This window comes from Conger conger, chromosome 15 (assembly GCF_963514075.1).
Source record: "Conger conger chromosome 15, fConCon1.1, whole genome shotgun sequence".
In the NCBI taxonomy this organism is placed as follows: domain Eukaryota; kingdom Metazoa; phylum Chordata; class Actinopteri; order Anguilliformes; family Congridae; genus Conger; species Conger conger.
Window position 1 is genome coordinate 36452982 of NC_083774.1, and position 19339 is coordinate 36472320.

The window sequence follows — 19339 nt, forward strand, 5'->3', positions numbered from 1 at the left end:
TAGGTAAGGACATCAGTGTATCGTTTGTTAGGCTTGCAGAAAACAACACAGCAATTTTTTGCCTACGTAATGAAACCGTAGCATTTTCAATAAACACACTGAGACTGTTGCACTTCAGAAAAAACAGTTCATTATTATTAATTATTTTGGGCGGCACGGATGGTGCAGTGGGTAGCACTGCCGCCTCACAGCAAGGAGGTCCTGGGTTCGAATCCCCGTCGGCCGGGGCCTCTCTGTGCGGAGTTTGCATGTTCTCCCCGTGTCTGCGTGGGTTTCCTCCGGGTACTCCGGTTTCCTCCCACAGTCCAAAGACATGCACGTTAGGCTGATTGGAGAGTCTAAATTGCCCATAGGTATGAGTGTGTGAGTGAATGGTGTGTGTGCCCTGCGATAGACTGGCGACCTGTCCAGGGTGTATTCCTGCCTTTCGCCCAATGTATGCTGGGATAGGCTCCAGCCCCCCTGCGACCCTGATCAGGATAAGCGGGTTCAGATAATGGATGGATGGATGGATTAATTATTTTAAATAGAAGACTTTCTTTGGAGGACTTCCAAGGAATATCTCGTCTGAGTGAATATTTCTCAGGAAGACAGTGAAAACACCCTTGACTCCACAATAGACGGCATTTTCAGTGACATGACCACATTTATATCTAAATTAATTTTCAAGATATTTTATTATTATTCAATATGCTTATTAATAAGGAGCCTGCTTTTAAGTGATAAATAGCATGTGAAAATTGTTGATGGGGGTTTGGTATTTGACACAAACTTCAATCAATGGACCTAAATGTATATATTAGTCTACAAGATGTTATTGTTGTGATTATTGCACTTCTTTTTTACAAATCTTCATGACGTGTTGCTGTCTGAGAGCACAAGGAAAGGGAGGTTGAAACTGACAGGTAGGGGAGGGTGACAGGCAGGGAGCAGTGCTAACACTTATTTTCAGGATAAAAAGTGTTGTTTAGTTTAATAAGCAAAATGCAGTATTTTACAGCTCATAAGACCCATGATACCATTTAGACATACATTTTTTTGGAAAACTGCCTAGGCATAGCTTAGAAAAGAACAGAATGCTATTGGAATTGAAAATAAAGGGGGATTTGTCCATTGTTGTGGCTGTGGCTCCATTGTGTTTCACGCTTGTGTCAAGAAAAGGGGTTAAACCACAAACCTTTGATTGCCCCATAGCAGCCATTGTTATGTTGGCACTTTGTAACTTCTGTAAATAGCTAAAATATCTTGCCAATCTAAAACTTGAATAATATCAAAAGAACAAGAAAGTGATTTGTCACTTTAATAAACTCAAATCATTGAGTTTGAAATAGCATACCTTTGACATATTAACAATTAAAACATAAGTAATGGACCCATTATTTCTAGTCTTTTCTAATATAATGTATTTAATAACAGAGCTATATATAAGTAATGAAAGACTTATTTTGTTGTCGCTTTTTTGTTTTGACTTAAATTGTTTCATTTTAATGAAGAGCTTTGTAATGAGAGGTCTCAAAAGGCTTATTTGAATGTATCAAACACAATTATAGGATCTGATAATCCTACGTTATGAGAGAATAAATCCGTAATTAATTATTTTGTTTTGGTTCTAAATGTCTTATCCATTAATCCATTTTGATTAAATTTCCAATATCCTCTGCCTCAAGGGAAGTTTGGTAAGTATTAACAAAAGACCTACAGTATGAGAAGGTTATGAGATCTCAATTTACAGTATCCTCAATTAACACCTGGTAGACTTTTGGTACCAAGATAAAGGAAATAAGAAAGTAGTTGATGCAATTCGCTCTGATTTTCTCTATGGATAAATGTGGATTTTTTTCAAGTCTCCACATATCCAAAAGGTCCACTGCGTCCATAATACTTGAGATCTCATTAAAGAGCGGGGGAGGTCATTTGTGGAGTAATTTCCTTCACAATCAATTGCAGGGCTTAAAATGGTGCTCTAGTCCCTTACCATGATGAAGGAGTCATTTGTGGTTTGTAAGACATTACATTACATTATAATCACTTAGCAGATGCTCTTATCCTGAGCAATGGAAGTGGAGAACACCAGTGCTTGGCTCAGAATGCAAAAGTGCAATAACACCAAGAAGGCACAAAAGGGCCATTTAAAATCAATTGAAAATCAACTATATGAAAGAGCATGCTCAAAACTTTCTAAAAAAGTTTCTAAATTTCTAAGCTTTGATGTCAAGTTACTAAACTAAAAACCAACAACATTTTAAACTCTAGGTATAGGTGTTTCACACGGTATCAGGGTATCCCACAAGCTGAGACCACTATACTTGCAGTGGTATGTCTATAAAATGTTTACTGGTTCAGTTCTTAGTACTGACACATTAGCAAAAGAAACACATGTCCCTCCCAGTGCACTAAACGCAAACATTGACTTTGTTAAGATGTCACATAATGGCTTGGTAATAGCTAAATGTTTAGCTGGGTGTGTAAATGCCATGTCTGTAGAATTTTGAGTTTGTTGTCTGTTCCTTTGCAAAAACATATGTACAGAATATTCTCATCCTTTACATTACATTACATTACATTACATTACATTACATTACATTACATGGCATTTAGCAGACGCTCTTATCCAGAGCGACGTACAACAAAGTGCAAATCAAACACAGTGTGTGTTACCCAGAAAAGACAGACTTCCTTACTTGTAAATGGACTATTAACCTAAAAAGACTTCTGGCAACGCTACTGTTGCATGGGCTATCAGCTGTGCCAGTGATGGGAGTTTCAATAGAGACAGCCTCTAGCCTTCAATATCAAAAGCATGAAGGCTAAGCTGAACTTTCTGACAAGTCAGCACATTGAAATCAGACACTGGACTAAGGACTGAACGTGGGAGTGAGGAAGAACGGGTGGAGTTTGACAGAGTGAAAGCGGGTATGCCTCCATAAGTCTGCAAATGTGAAATCTCTCAGGAACAAACTTGATAAAATCTGACATGCTTAATTGAGACATGACAGGATGACACTATCGAAGAATCTGTGCTGTAGTTAAGACACTGTAGGGCTCCTTGCAGGCTATGTTGACGTAACACCAAGGCAAACACCACAGGGGAGGATTTTGCACCTACATTAACAAGGCCTGGTGTGAAACCTGCCAGCCACATGCATCACCAGGTCTAAAATTACTTTCACTGGTATTCAGACCGAAATATCTGCCCCTTGAGTTTGGGCAAAGTTGCTGACGTAATCACAGTCTGCTTTAAGCAGAAACTCCCGGACTCCCATGTCTTCATTATGGGAGATTTATACAGCTGGAAGATGAACAGTTCTGTTCTCATATCAGCAGTGCATAACCTGTTCTACCAGTGGTACAAAAACTATTGATCTCTGCTGTGGCGAGATTCCCTAAGGACACGGTAAATAGTAAATGGAATGCATTTATATAGCACTTTTTCCTGCAACTACAGCTACACAAAGCACGTTAACAATTAATTCAACCATTCACACACACACACACACACACACACACACACACACACATACTCGCACACCAACGGTGAAAGGCAGCCATGCTGGACACCTCATCCAAAGCAATAAGGGGGGAAACTCCATCATGCTCAGCTGACCATAGAGCTAAATATCTCATACCATTATACCAATTATTATGTCAAAGCAAAGGGAAAAATAGCACAGGACTACAAAGGAAACATTCCAGGAGTCCTCTGATTGGTCCGGGTTCTTTTCCAACTCCTTCCTTCAATGAAGCTGTTGAGGTGGTGACAGATTACATCGTGTTCTGTGAGAAGGTGATAATTCCCTCAAACGATTTAGAAGTGTTGTCTCACAACAAGAATAGTTGATGATAAGGTCAAGTAAAAAAAAACAATTCAAAAGAAGCTTAACAAGAAAAGGAGGGAGGCAATGAGAGTGCAGAAAAAAGGTTGAACGTCTGTTTGCTGGCAGAAAGATGAGGGATTCCTGGATGGATCTAAAAACCTTCCCTGGCATTGCAGCCAATCAGACTGTGCCCTGCACAAGAGGATTGCATTCCATTTCAAGAGGAACCAAACCATTTCCCCTGTGTACTTGATGGATTAGATCTAAACACATGATGGAGATGACAAATGAGATACCGCAGATAACCGCATGGACAGCGGAGGTTGGGAAAGGTGTTCAGGAAGGCCAAGGTTTTTAAGGCCTTGGGCCCAGATAGCATCAGTATTCATCTCCTGAAAATCTGCTGGCATCTATCTTCTGTGCCCTGTTGAATTAGTCTATAGGAGAATTCACACTCCCCCTACTCTGGAAGTCCTCGATCATCTTCTCTGTGCCGAAGACAGCTCAGTCCACCGTCGACAATGATTACCGCCCTGTGGCTCTCAACTCAGTGCTGATGAAGTGCTCTGAGCGCCTTGTCCTCCGGAGTCTGACAGACCCACACCAACTCAGAGCAAAAGCAATGATGCAATTTTGGTTCTGATGCACCGATGCACTGATGTTCACTCTCGCCTGAAGAAGCCAGAGCCATTCGCTATGCTGGGTTTGCGGACTCGCCAGTGTGTTCAGAACCATTCGGCCCTATATGATGGGTAGAAAGCTCCTTAACACGGAATTCATCCACACTTAATTCTGAAGATTATCTCCTCTACCTCAATGTGTCAGATTCAAATTGATGCTACATAATAAACACAAATAACTTGATACTGGATACTCTAGAGACTGTTGTGTGTGAAAATCTCAGGAGATCAGCAGTTTCTGAGATACTCAAACCACCCTGTCTGGCACCAACAATCATTCCATGGTCAAAGTCACTTAGACCACATTTCTTCCCCATTCTGACATTTGGTCTGAAAAACATGCATGCTTTTATGCAATTAGTTTCTGCCACATAATTGGCAGATTCAATATTTGCATTAACAAGCTGGTGTACACATCTACCTAATAAAGTGATCACTGAGTTCATATTCTCTTCACATGATACACAAATCACTATATGACAGTGTTACTCAACTCCAAGCCCTGTGGGCAGCAGTGTCTGCAGGTATTTGCTCCTAATGTGCGCTACACCACCTGATTTCAGAAATTATTTCACCTGCTTGGTTCAGCTAATAAGCTCATTAGTGAAATCAGGTGGTGTAGCGCACAGTTGACACATCGGCCCACAGGACATGGAGCTGAGTAGCGTTCCTATAGGAGTACCAGCCAAGACATTTTCTTCCTTAAATTGACAAAGTCAATACTCAGTCTTTCCCAGAAAGGGCCGGTGTGGGTGTAGGCTATTATTCCAGCCAAGCAGATCACATCTGATTCTAGTTATCAAGATCCTTAGCAAAGACTGTAATTGTTGATTACTAGAATCAGGCGTGTCACTGCCGACCCTTTCTGGGAAAGATTGAGTCTCCCTGCTCTAGTCCACCGGTGTAAGTTGGTCTCATGTCTGGTGCAAAGACTGCTTTCTGGACTTAAACATCCAGAAAACAAAAGAAAAGACACCTTTGAAGAGAGCTGTAACACTACCATCTTAAAAAAGGCAGGTGAGACTAGTTTTGTGTTTCATTTGACATATTGCCTCTGCAGTAAAAATGTCACCGGCCAGGAAAAAATACTTGCGAGTTTCCAATAGTAGGGGGCAGCCGTGTTGCATTTCAGCCTGTAACAGGTGGAGAAATCATTTGTAGGGTTTGTTTTCTGCACAACCACCACAAGGTGGCAAATGTCAGCACACTAAACCACAGCTGTCATGAACCCACCCTTGCCGGCGTGATGGACTTCAATGGTAGTCACTACATTAAAAATGTCCTTGTCACAGTGAATCACTTATTTTCTTCCATAAAATCCTGCTAGCCTCCTGCTATATGCAGAAGACAGCTACACAGCTTGACAGTTGGCTTCAATTTCACTCCCACTTTCTCAATTCTCGGAGTACGTCCCTGTGGCTCACGTCATTGGTCTAAATTTACCATGATCCTTCATGATTAGGTACCCAGTGTGCATGCTCTGGTGCCAAAAGCCCCATAGTCCAACATGACTGCCTCAATGGCTTCTCACGCCATTGAGCAGCTCCCATAGGAATCCATGGGACCGGAAAGTGGACGCTGTCTCCAGTTCTCATATAGTATGATGGTCAGAACCTGCAAGTATTTCAGATTGCTATGGATTACAGCGCTCACATTTGCCACCTAGCGGTGCCGAACAACAAGCAGTTACTGTGGAAAAAACAAAGAATATATGCAAATTTCCCACTGCCTGGCAGATCTCCCTGAGCGCACCCATCCCCTCAGCAGTCAATATGCCATTTTATCATCTAGATGCTGTCTAGGCAGTCTCTGGTTCATCTCTGTAAAATGAATACATAATCTTCAGATATGAAACCCCAAATGTGGCTGGACTGATTAACTATGTTTTTACCTTGCATTTTTGGAGTGAAACCTACAATGCACCTAGTAGCCAAAAGAAAACGCATCCCAGAAACAAGAAAGACCTATTCTTTCAACAGTGTCAGGAATCAATTTCAGATTCTTTATCACAGAGTCACAAACCCCAGATTCAGTGTTTTCTCAGTTATATTCAGGGACACCTGAGAAAAAAAAGTTTTTCTCTGAAGAACGGGTTTGTACATTCGTTTGTAAATGTTATTTCTCACTTCATAACAGCAGGATTTGGTTGTAAAGAGGTAACATTACTTTTCATTTCCTGTACTTCTTTTCACAGGGCCAAAATGATTGCAGCAGAGAATTCTAAGCTCTTTTTATCTCACTCGTACCCTCCCTTTGGGAGATCGAGAGATCAGTTTTGTGTTGACTTTCAAAAGTAATGTATGATTCACTTCAACGGGAGTCTCTTCTCCTTCCTCCCCCTGGAGTGCCAGGTTTTACGACTTCTCTGGCAGTTTCCCTCCATCATGTTTCTCAGGTGTATCCATGTTGCTGTTCACAAAATATCTTGTTTATATAATAATATGAATTGTATGCAGTCCTAAAAACATATGCTATTAAGTCTGCAGATCTGTGCCAGGTATTAAAAGAATATTATATTTGAGCCAAAATCTGACTTTTCTATCAGCATAAAATAGTGCAGACTTCCTCCATTTCTAACTTCAAATTGAGCCAAACAGCACATTGAGATGGCTTCTGACTTCTACCTTGGCACCCTACCATCTTGGATGGCTAATTTCTTTGTGTAGTGACTCATCGTGCTTTCCAGTTTCTATTTCTCAACAAAAAAGTTATTTTTTTGTTAAAAAGACAAATTACCTCTGGAGCATATACACTCAGTGAGCACTTTATTAGGTATTTATAAGACATTTATTACTTATTGGACCCATCCACCTTTTTTGAGGTGTTGTGTGTTGAAAGATGCTCTTCTGCACACCACTGTTGTAATGTGTGGTTTGTGTGACTGTTACCTTCCTGTCAGCTTTGACAAGTTTGGCCCTTCCCCACTGACCTCTCTCAATAACAACACATTGTTGCCCACAGAACTGTTGCTCACTAGATTTCTTTTTGTTTTTCGCACCATTGTCTGCAAACTCTAGAGACTGTTGTATGTAAAAATACCAGGAGATCAGCAGTTTCTGAGATACTCAATCCACCCTGTCATTCCATGGTTATGGTCACATTTCTTCCCCATTCTGTCATTTGGTCTGAAAAACAGCTGAACCTCTTGACCATGTCTGCATGCTTGTATGCATTTAGTTGCTGCCACATGATTGGCTGATTAAAAATTTGCATTTGCAAGCTGGTGTACCTAGTAAAGTATACTATTTGGGCCTATATATTATAGATTAGTTAATCGTTAAAAAATACATTAAGAAATGGGAAGTTAATATGAGGCTTAATTAATGCATTTGTAAAGCAATTAATTAATGTTAACAACATGACACCTTATTATAAAGTGCAAAAAAGAAAAAGGAAAAAGAAATAAACAGAATATCCAAAAGGTCTGGGCAGTATTGTATGGCTGTGGGAAGTTGTATCTGAAAGCTGTGTGTTCATAACTCATTGTGTAGAAATCTCAATTCATTGCTGGCAAGGATTGAGAGTATCACTAATGCCTTAATTTTGTAAGGATATTTTTTATATCCATCCATAAAATAGGTTGTGTGTTATTTATTATTGTTATAGTTTTGTATGTATTCTTGTGTTATGTACATTATGAGCATGAATCTCAGGTATGTTTACAAATTAATGAAAAGCACTCAAGCACCAGGTAGCAAAAACCAAGAAAGCATAACTTATTTTCACAGAGCCAAGAATTATTTCATTATTTTGCATATGCATACAGTACAGGCCAAAAATAGTAGGCCTGCTGTGGTCAAAAAAACAAAAACTGTTTGGTTTCTCCATGGAATAACATTCTTGCGGCAATGTGTTTACTTGGCCTCACACATCTAAACCTAACTCCTTCTTCTTTCTTGCAGCTGTTGTGCCTATCTTACTTACATTACAGGCCAAAGGCATTCGGCTACCTGTAGTTTTAAAGAAAGCATAAAGCAGATACGATTTTTGTTAATTACCCCTCCACATTCCTCCCACCCTTCCACCTCCCACATTGCAAAATAATTGGACAGATTTCCCGTAATTGGTTTAATTGTTATTAAAGCCAAATTAGGTTATTTTTAAGAAAGTTCTAAGATTATTTTTGAAGTAAAACAAATCTTTTTTTGTTGTTATTGTGGGTGGAAATTGAATGAATATGTTTGTGTTTTGGGCTGCTATTCAATAAATGCACTTAAATTAACTGAATTTTTCTCGACCTAAAGTCGTTTTATTTTAAACCCCTGGTGGCTGAATACTTTTGGCCTGTACTATATGTCTTTTCTGTCTTCCATTAACTGTGTTTATGTTTCTTTAGATAGACCGCTATGCCCAGTCTGATCTGAAGAAGGGCCTTCAGCTGTTTGGGACTGAAGGCAACGTGGGCCTGACCAACGCTTGGAGTATTGTACAAACTGACGTGAGTCCCCCCAGGAAACCTGGTGCAGTCCCTTAAACTGGGCCACCCCATGGGAAGCGCAAGCCTGCTATTATCAAAAGCCAATCTCACCGGCCAGACACGCAAAATACAATCGGAGATAATAGGAAGGAAATGGAAATCTATATCATCTAACAAAGAGTTTACCAAACACAGCCTGTGTATGCATGCAAATACAACCCTGGAATATAAATAGATCTTCAAATTAAACAGGATGATTTATGCAAATTATAACACACTGAAATCCAAGAAGAATTGAGCCTGCTTCTGCTAAAAAAAATTACTTTGATATTTTAAAATTATTACTTTGCCTATCACCAAAGCTTTCAGAGACATACCCAGAACAAGGGAAATGGCACACGAGGGGGTTTGCTGCTGCCCTCCCTTATCCATGAATGCTTGCATCATGTTGTGTTGGTGGGCGGGAGGGCTTCCAGAGCACAGCCCTTCCAGCAACTTGTTTTGCCTTTTAAGGTTGTTATGTTGCCATGCGATTACAAATTATTCCCAGTCGTTATCAGAACATTTCTATGAGAAAAAGTATTTTTTTTAAATCTATCAAAAATGAAAGTCAATCGAAAAATGTTTCTCTCAAGTCAATAGTTAGTAGTTAGTCAGATCAGTGATCAGGGCCGTTCCTTACTGGGTTTTTTCTGTTCTTTACTGGGTTATTTCTGCTTTTTACTGGGTTATTTCTGCTCCTTACTGGGTTTTTTCTGTTCTTTACTGGGGTTTTTTTCAGTTCCTTACTGGGTTTTTTCTGTTCCTGGCAGTTTCGCTGCTGTGGAGTGACCAATCACACAGACTGGTTTGAAGTGTATAATGCCACCCGTGTGCCGGACTCCTGTTGCCTGGAGTACAGTGATAACTGCGGCCTGGAGAACCCCGGGACCTGGTGGACTGCTGTGAGAAAACCCCACTCAGCTCAGCGGCTTAGAATCCCCACATGTACATCCCCACTTGTACATCACCACATTCAACCACAGACATTTATATATCACCACATCTACATCACCACATCTACATCCCCACATGTACATCACCACATTCAACCACAGACATCTATATATCACCACATCTACATCACCACATCTACATCACCACATGTACATCCCCACATGTACATCACCACATTCAACCACAGACATCTATATATCACCACATGTACATCCCCACATGTACATCCCCACATGTACATCACCACATTCAACCACAGACATCTATATATCACCACATCTACATCACCACATGTACATCACCACATTCAACCACAGACATCTATATATCACCACATCTACATCACCACATGTACATCACCACATTCAACCACAGACATCTATATATCACCACATGTACATCCCCACATCTACATCACCACATGTACATCACCACATGTACATCCCCACATTCAACCACAGACATCTATATATCACCACACTCAACCAAGCCCCAATCAAGGGCATGTATATCACCACACTCAACCAAGGGCATGTATATCACCACACTCAACCAAGCACATGTACATCACCACACTCAACCAAGCGCATGTACATCACCACACTCAACCAAGGGCATGTACATCACCACATGTACATCACCACACTCAACCACGCGCATGTACATCACCACATGTACATCACCACACTCAACCACGCGCATGTACATCACCACACTCAACCAAGCGCATGTACATCACCACACTCAACCAAGCGCATGTACATCACCACACTCAACCAAGGGCATGTACATCACCACATGTACATCACCACACTCAACCACGCGCATGTACATCACCACACTCAACCAAGGGCATGTACATCACCACACTCAACCACGGGCATGTATATCACTGCACTCAACCAAGCGCATGTAAATTCCCACACTCGATTAAGGCCACTTGCATTAACACACTTAATGAAGGGCATTTGCATTACTACACTCAATTAAGAGCACTTACATTGCAACACTGAATTAAGGCTACTTACATTTCTGCCCTCAACCAAGGGAATTTACATTACCACATTAATCAAGGGCACTTACATTACCACACTAAGGAAGGGTAACTTGAGAATGAGTTATGAGGAATCTGTAGCAGCCAAAATAAACTCACATAACCTAAAATGTGAACACCACATCATGCATCTGCCTTAAACAAATGACCAATTGCTATACAAGTGCAGTTAATCTGTTTTTGCACACAGCCAAGCCATGTTGTAGAGTTACCTTAAATAAAAAGATTTTTTCATGGAGCTTAAATCCACTGTGATGAAAAGAAAAAGGCCACATATAATTAGATATTTCAGTTATGGAATACAATTTAATATGATTGATACACTTTCAGTGCTTTAAGAAGTGCTTATTGCTCCAGATAAAATATATTTTGACTCGCTTTGCTGTACCAACTGTGATTTTTCTGAGGTGGAAGAGTAGGCCAGCAAGAGCATCTTGTTTGAAAGAAGCTTTGACAACCTCATGCTGACAATTTCTATGTGTGTGTGTGTGTGTGTATCTGGGTGCATGTTTGCGTGTGCATGTGTGTGTGTGTGTGTTTTCCATAGCCCTGCTATGAGCGGGTGAAGGGATGGCTGCAGGAGAACCTGGTGGCTCTGTGGATCTTCGCCCTGTGTACTGGGCTCACCCAGGTACACACTCTAGCTCACAGTATATATATTACACACAAAGGTATATACTAACCCATATAGAATAATCCCAGAGGCAGGTATGTATACCATTACATGTAGGTAAAGTAGGCTCCAGGATTATTGGAATTGGCAAAAATATTCACAAAAAGTGCTGTAAACAAAAGAATAATAAAGTTATTGACATAAGCTTTATTTTCCAACATCTGTAAGGTAGTGCAATTTATTAATGATTCAATGGAATCAACCTAAGTCTTAGATTTTTCAATGTATCACACATAAAAGACAAATGGCTGTCATCTTTGCCAGGAGTTTGCACAAAGTATATAACAATAATTGTTCAACCTGTTTTTTTGGGGAAATATATTTTTAGTCTTTGCTTGATTCCTTTGAATCATTAATGAAGCAATACTTCACATGTGGGAAGATAAAGCTCTGTAATAACTGTACTATTTTTTGGTTTACATTAATTTTTGTGAATATTTATCAAGGGTGCCAATAATTCTGGAGACAAATGTATAATACTCTCACTCAGGAACCTAGTGTATAAGCATATTCACGCAGTATGCTCACTTACAGTAAAAATGACACTCACTCAGCTACATACTAATACAGTATACAGTATATGACACAATGCTTATTTGAATGTATTTGTGGTATGTGTATTGGTTGTGTATTGGTACTGATTAAAATGTATTTTTGCTGTGTTTAGCAATATTTATTTGAATATATTTGTCTGTGTAGCAAACTTGATTTGAATGTATTTCTGGTATGTTTCAGGATATGGAGTTGAATGTATGTGTGTAGGGATATTGATTTGAATGTATTTCTATGTGTGGGGATATTGATTTGAATGTATTTCTATGTGTAGGGATATTGATTTGAATGCACTGTACAGGCAGTGTAGGGATATTCTTTTGAACGTGATTGTTGCGTGTAGGGATATTCTTTTGAATGTGATTGTTGTGTGTAGGGATATTCTTTTGAACGTGATTGTTGCGTGTAGGGATATTCTTTTGAACGTGATTGTTGCGTGTAGGGATATTCTTTTGAATGTGATTGTTGCGTGTAGGGATATTCTTTTGAACGTGATTGTTGCGCGTAGGCATATTCTTTTGAACGTGATTGTTGCGTGTAGGGATATTCTTTTGAATGTGATTGTTGCGTGTAGGGCTATTCTTTTGAATATGATTGTTGTGTGTAGGGCTATTCTTTTGAACGTGATTGTTGCGTGTAGGGATATTCTTTTGAATGTGATTGTTGTGTGTAGGGATATTCTTTTGAACGTGATTGTTGCGTGTAGGGATATTCTTTTGAACGTGATTGTTGCGTGTAGGGATATTCTTTTGAACGTGATTGTTGCGTGTAGGGATATTCTTTTGAACGTGATTGTTGCGCGTAGGGATATTCTTTTGAACGTGATTGTTGCGTGTAGGGATATTCTTTTGAATGTGATTGTTGTGTGTAGGGCTATTCTTTTGAATATGATTGTTGTGTGTAGGGCTATTCTTTTGAATGTTATTGTTGTGGGTAGGGCTATTCTTTTGAATATGATTGTTGTGTGTAGGGCTATTCTTTTGAATGTGATTGTTGCGTGTCGGGCTATTCTTTTGAATGTGATTGTTGTGTGTAGGGCAATTCTTTTGAATATGATTGTTGTGTGTGTAGATTCTGGGGCTGGTCTTCTCCATGACGATGTTCTGCCAGCCTGTCAAACCCGAAACCTTCTACGCCTAGATCATCCTGACACCACTGCTTCAGCACCAGAGGGAAGAACTCCGAGGGGTTTTATCAGGAACACTTCCTGGAGGCTCGCTTTTCCTTTTCATCACCCGTTGCTCTTTTCCTCTGTTGTCCATCTCGGATCTTTCCGGAGAGCCTCTGTAACATGTTCACACACCACCCTGCGGCCTATGTGTGATGCCATAGCAGCCACTCAATGGTCTGCACCCCCAGTCCAAGACAGCTGCAGCCAGGGTCTGCCGGGCCTTGTTTTCACCTGAAATCAGCAACCGATTCAGACCCAAGAAAAGTGGTGAAATCGGTAAACCGTGTAACAAACTGTGTTAACATTAGCTGCTGAGAACCTGTACCCCCCCCCCCACCCCCCCCCCTAGGACCACAGTTGCAGACCCACACAGCATAACAATTAGCTTTTAACATTTCCATGATGTCAGTGTAATGCAACATAAAAACATGAACTCCGAGCTCTTCTGGAGTGAAATTAATATTAACAGGGAGCAAGGTTTGTATAGAAACAATACAGGAATGTAATATTAACTAAGGTATTTTGACATTTCACATATTTTTCATCTGATTTCCTATTAGAGCTGTTTCTTCCGCAGCAGTGCTTTTAATAAAACACATTTCAAATGATGACATTAAACACAGACTAGCACTACATCTACCTTTGAAAAAAGTGTGAATATCAAAATAAATAATATCGGACATGCAAATATGTTTAATAAGTGCAATATGAGATTGTTGACCCATGCCCCTGGAGAGCAGTCTCATCCGTTTGATATGTATAGACACTCTGAGGCCAAACAGGGCATCTTTGGTGGAAGGGTAATGAAATATGTACATCTGCATTGATTAAACTTTCTGCATTGATTACTTTCATGAATGGACCATGAATCACAGATGTTTAATAACAAATTACAGAACAGAGCCTGTTTGGTGCATTTTACTATACATACTGAGTAAAGCAAATGGTAATATAAAACTATAAAAAGAAAAAAAGAAAAAAGATTATAAAAACTCCCATAAGTGAGTGTTTTGTGTATAACCATGAATTCATTTTTGTTGCATCTTCTCTTTATTCGTGAATCCAAGGGAATATTCATATAATATATAAATCAATGGCATTTATTTTTGTTATAAGAGGTCTATACATGTTATTTCTTTCTGCCATCAAGCCATTTTATAGATTTTTTATTCTTGAGGGAGTGTTGCTAAGGCTTCATTTAAGATACCACTGTGAATTTACCTAGCAGATCCAGCATTTCTACAAACTCAATGACTTTTTTGTGCGTGTACTGCACTTCTATTTGGCCACGCAACAAAAATTGACATTAAAGGGAAATGTCAGCATAAATTAATCTGTGATGGCAAATTTACGTGTCCACAGATAATAAGGTAAAAGGGTACATCAGTGCAACACTTCTTCAACAGACCTACGTCACATCCTGCAGAGAAATGTTCTGCATCACCAGGATGGCCACACCTACTCTCAATATAGTAGCGATGCATAGCTGACCAAAGTGAGAAAATAGTATACTGAGCATACATGATATAAAATTATGCTTCAAAAATTCTTAAGTATGAAATAGTATAATTCAGGTATACTTTTTATCACATCTGGAGTCAGGTTTCAGATGCCAAAAGTAGTATATCTAGACTATAATATAGGATGGGGGGGGGGGGGGGAATACACTCATATTGAAGCTCTTTTAAAATAAATAAATAAAATGTGGGTAACTAGGCACAATGCATTTCCTCTGTAATGTCCAGGGCCTATAATGTTTGAGTTAACATCAGCTGAAATCCTTTTTACTTTGACAGTTTTGTTAACATGAGAATAAGACCACTGTATCAGCCATACAGGTATTTGTGTTCTCCCTTTATAATGCTATCTGCAGCTGGTGGTGTCAATGTTACATTACAGGCGTCTGTTATCGTTGAGGTCATGTCACGTTGTTTTGAACAGTCCATCCATTCAGTGATGTCGCATATCCCTGTTTCAGTGGACACTGATTCCAAGGAAAGTTACAACAAATTCAAGAATGAATATGGCTACTGTACGAAAAAAAATAGTATGTGGTGGCACAAACGTGTACGTGTTGGCCACACACTTAAATCCCCACTGACATTTCTCTTTTAACCCTACAAACGAAGATGACCACAATCAAAGAATAGGAATAGGATCCCAGCTGTTCTGTCCTGCATATGGTAGACACAGCTTGGACCTGAAGCTTGGTCAAATATGGATTTCCATGGTTCGACATATATTACCTTGTAAAATTGTTAAAAAATGGGCCTGTGTAAAACCTTGCATATTAATAATGGAAGTTAAATACACATAAGCAGTATTGGCTGAACAGTGACCATGGAAGTCCTCGTTTGAACATGGTCACTGATTTTGTGCTGTAGTAGCTTCAATGCCAGCTCTATACATTATTCACACTGTAAACTGAATATTAAGAAATGTTCACATGGAAACAAATATATATAGAAGTACATATAAATTAAGAAATAAAATGCCTTTTGAAATAAAATGACTGTGCAGTAATGTCACTGTGTGGTTGCGTAGTGATTAATCTGTACCATATGCAATGCTATGCTTTGTTCTGACTTTGACATTGTGTTGGTCTTCATACAATTGTTGAATGCATTACAGTCACAGCAGACATAAATTATTGTAGTTTAATACCAAATTTGTTTATATAACGCCACTGAATTTGTATTGGGATAGCTACAGTACAATTTTCTTATGTCTTTGCCTCATAATGGCTTTCTTGATATCCATTGGCAAAATGCTGGCCCTCATATTGACAAGCAACAATAACAGACTCCAAATGCAATGACAAGCTTAGAATCAAGACCAGATACTGAAAGATTTCTTGTAGCGTTACTAAGGAAGCGACTGCATACACTTGACTAATCAGAAAGGCCTGAGAGGCCAACTTACCAATTACTTTTATGTGTAAAACGGGATGTAATTCCTACACGATCAGTCTGACCCTCTGGGGTACAGAGCCAGAAGAGCAGAAACAGGACCACTCGGGACTGGACGGGACACATTTGGCATTACAGTTTGTTAAAAATAAATCATATTATTGTGAATTCTTGTGATTAAATGTTTTGTTTTTTAAGAAATTGAATGCAAAATACAATTTTAGAAACAAATTTCCCCTATTCCCAGTCCCCTCTCGATCCCATCCACCACATTATCTGTAAATACAGAATTTGAGAGAATAATTTAAAAAAAAGATACAATAAAATATTGTTCATGTAACAGTTCACATAACATCTCTACTGCCTCACACCATTCCTCTACTGTTCCTCCCCTGGGACCATGGATCCAGGCTGTAGAATCCATTCTAATTATATCTATATAGGTGAGGATTTGCTGGCACCAGGAGAGGGAATACACAGGTTGCCAAAGCAATGGCAGAAATTTATTTGGCAGAAAAGTGAAAACAACATCCCCAGACTAAATCCCAAGGATATCAATGATTCCGCATGGAGAAATGGTCCAAAATTCCTCCAAATGTGTTCTGTAACCTTATCAGAAATGATAGGAAAATACTCAAGGCTGTCATCTTGGCTGTGGATGTTTGCACAAAGTATTAAACCAGGGGTGCAGTTTTTTGGAAGACTTTGGTTGATTCTAATGAATGATTAATAAAGCACCTAATATCTGTACCGAATTTATCCTTTGCCAATTTACATTTATGACCCCTAGTTCTGCAAACCGAACTCACCCTGAGGAATCGGTTGTAGTTCAATTTGTTAATCTCTTTAATTAATTTGGAAGCCTAATTTTACTAAGGTCAAAGAGATTAAGCATCTTAAATATTTCTGAATAACTGTTATCCATTATATATGGAATCAATCTGGTTGCCCTTCTTTGAATCTTTTCCAGTGCCTCCATATCTTTCTTGTAGTGCAGTCCCCAGAACTGCACATAGTACTCAAAGTGTGGTCTGACAAAGGTATTGTAGAAGGTGAGTATAACTTCCTTAGATTTATACTCAATACTCTTGGCTATGTATCCTTGCTTCCTGTTGACCTTATTTACTGCTGCAACACATTGACTTGAATCCGAAAGGCTTTGGTCAACTATGTCTTTTTCAATTTGGGCACATTCCAATTTTGTACCGCCCATAAAGTAATCGTGCCTTGTTTTTATTTCCTACATGAATAACTTTACATTTAGATATATTTAATTTCATTTGCCAGGCTTCCACCCACTTCTGGCTTCTGTTTAAAGATTCCTGGATTACTTTAGTAGATTCCACTACTTCTGAATCCATTCTGAAGTGGCTCCTGCAATTCCTACAGTCCTAATTTTGATAATGGGTTTATCATGCAGTACCTTATCAAATGCTTTTTAGAAATTTAAGTATATAATATCACATAAGCCCTACAAACATCAAACCCCTTGGTAGCTTCCTCAAAGAGTGGAAAAAGGTTTGTCAGACATGACATACCCTTACGAAAACCATGTTGGCTGTCTTTTAGAGTGTTATCATTTTCAAGAAATAATTCCAGTTCTCTAATTCTCTAATGATAGTATAATTCTCTAGTATTTTACAAGTCAAACTGACAGACCTGTAGTTTCCTGGATCAGGGTCCCTTTTCTTATATATTGGTATTATATTAGCTTGTTTCTAGACATCTGGTATTTCTCCAGTTTCAAAAGGCTGTCTAAAAATAGGTTTAAAATGATACTTAACTCTGAGTACCATAGGGAATATGCCATAATGGCCTGCTGCCTTATTTCTGTTAAGGTTTATGTCATTGATCTAGTACTTCTTTATCCCCTATCTCAATATTGGTTAAGACATTTTGAGAATTGAATATGCCTTCTGGTAACCTCCCTGGTAAAACTCTCAACAAAGTAGCCATTTAAGGCATTGGCAACATCATTATTCTTAATGGACTTAACCTCCTCTTTAACTTTGCTTTTCCTACTACAGTACTGAAAGAAACGCTTAGGATTACATTTAGCATGTTCTGCAGTTTGCCTTTCAAGTAGCCTTTTGGCTAACCTTAGCACCCATATTATAATATTCAGCATTATTACTCATAGTACTGCCCTTTTTATAAATCTTATAGTTTTTTATTTCTTTCCCAACTCTTTTATTTATTTATGTATAGCTTTATTAATCCACGGTGGAGACTGCCTTTTCAACATACTTTTCCACAACTTTGGAATTAATATACACTGCGCATCAAGTATAACCCTTTTGAACCTGCCACACTTTTCATTCAGTTCCTGCAATCCAGAACTTTCCTCCAGTCGAAATTACTTAAATTTGATTGTCTCCTTTTAAAAATCCTAACATTGTAAATCCTGTACATAATTTGCCAAAATACATACATTTGGTATTTGTTGTACGCAGTAATCATGTTCAATGGACATTAAGAAAAATAATGCGATGTTTCTCAGACTCAGAATCAATATTAAATCATTCTTTCTGCATGTGACTGGAAATTGATTTTAGTCTACCATGAACTCAAGCAACTCAGACTTAATGTTTATATTTCAGATTTCTTGTGCCTGCTTTCTGAAGTTGACCTTTGGTCATAGGTGGATTTTCCAGCAGGAAAATGACTTGTATCAAAATCCACACAGAAATTGATAAATGAAACACCCATGTTCTGCAATGCCTATCTCAGTCTCCAGACTGAGCTCAGTCAAAGCTGTGGTCTGAACTGAAGAAAAACCAAGGGGTGCCAATAATTGAAACCAGTTTTTTTATTTTTTTATCTTTAATAAAGTACTTTACACATTTTGGAAAATAAATGTTGTGTCAATAACCTTTTAGTTTAGACTGCTTTAGTTTTTCTGCATATTTATCAAGGGAGCCAATAATTCTGGACCTGACTGTACATCTACCTGCCTTTGATCGAGTGTGATAGTCTGATGTCTCTGGACTGCAGAAACTCAGAAAAGTCCTTTAGCTCGGTGAGAGTATCATCCATCATGAGGAAGGCCCAAGTTTTTAATAAAAGCAACTG

At 38.9% G+C, this 19339-nt stretch overlaps 1 protein-coding gene across 2 annotated transcripts in view; it reads left to right on the top strand.

The window, feature by feature from the left end:
• tspan4a (tetraspanin 4a) overlaps positions 1-14216 on the top strand; it is a 79796-nt gene extending 65580 nt beyond the window's left edge. For both annotated transcript variants that reach the window (XM_061221838.1, XM_061221837.1), the window contains 4 exons: positions 8832-8933; positions 9725-9856; positions 11510-11593; positions 13259-14216. In XM_061221838.1, coding sequence (XP_061077822.1) covers positions 8832-8933; positions 9725-9856; positions 11510-11593; positions 13259-13327 — 387 coding nt within the window. In that variant the 3' untranslated portion in view covers positions 13328-14216. The remainder of the gene's footprint in view (positions 1-8831; positions 8934-9724; positions 9857-11509; positions 11594-13258) is intronic.
• The last annotated feature ends 5123 nt before the right edge of the window (positions 14217-19339 follow it).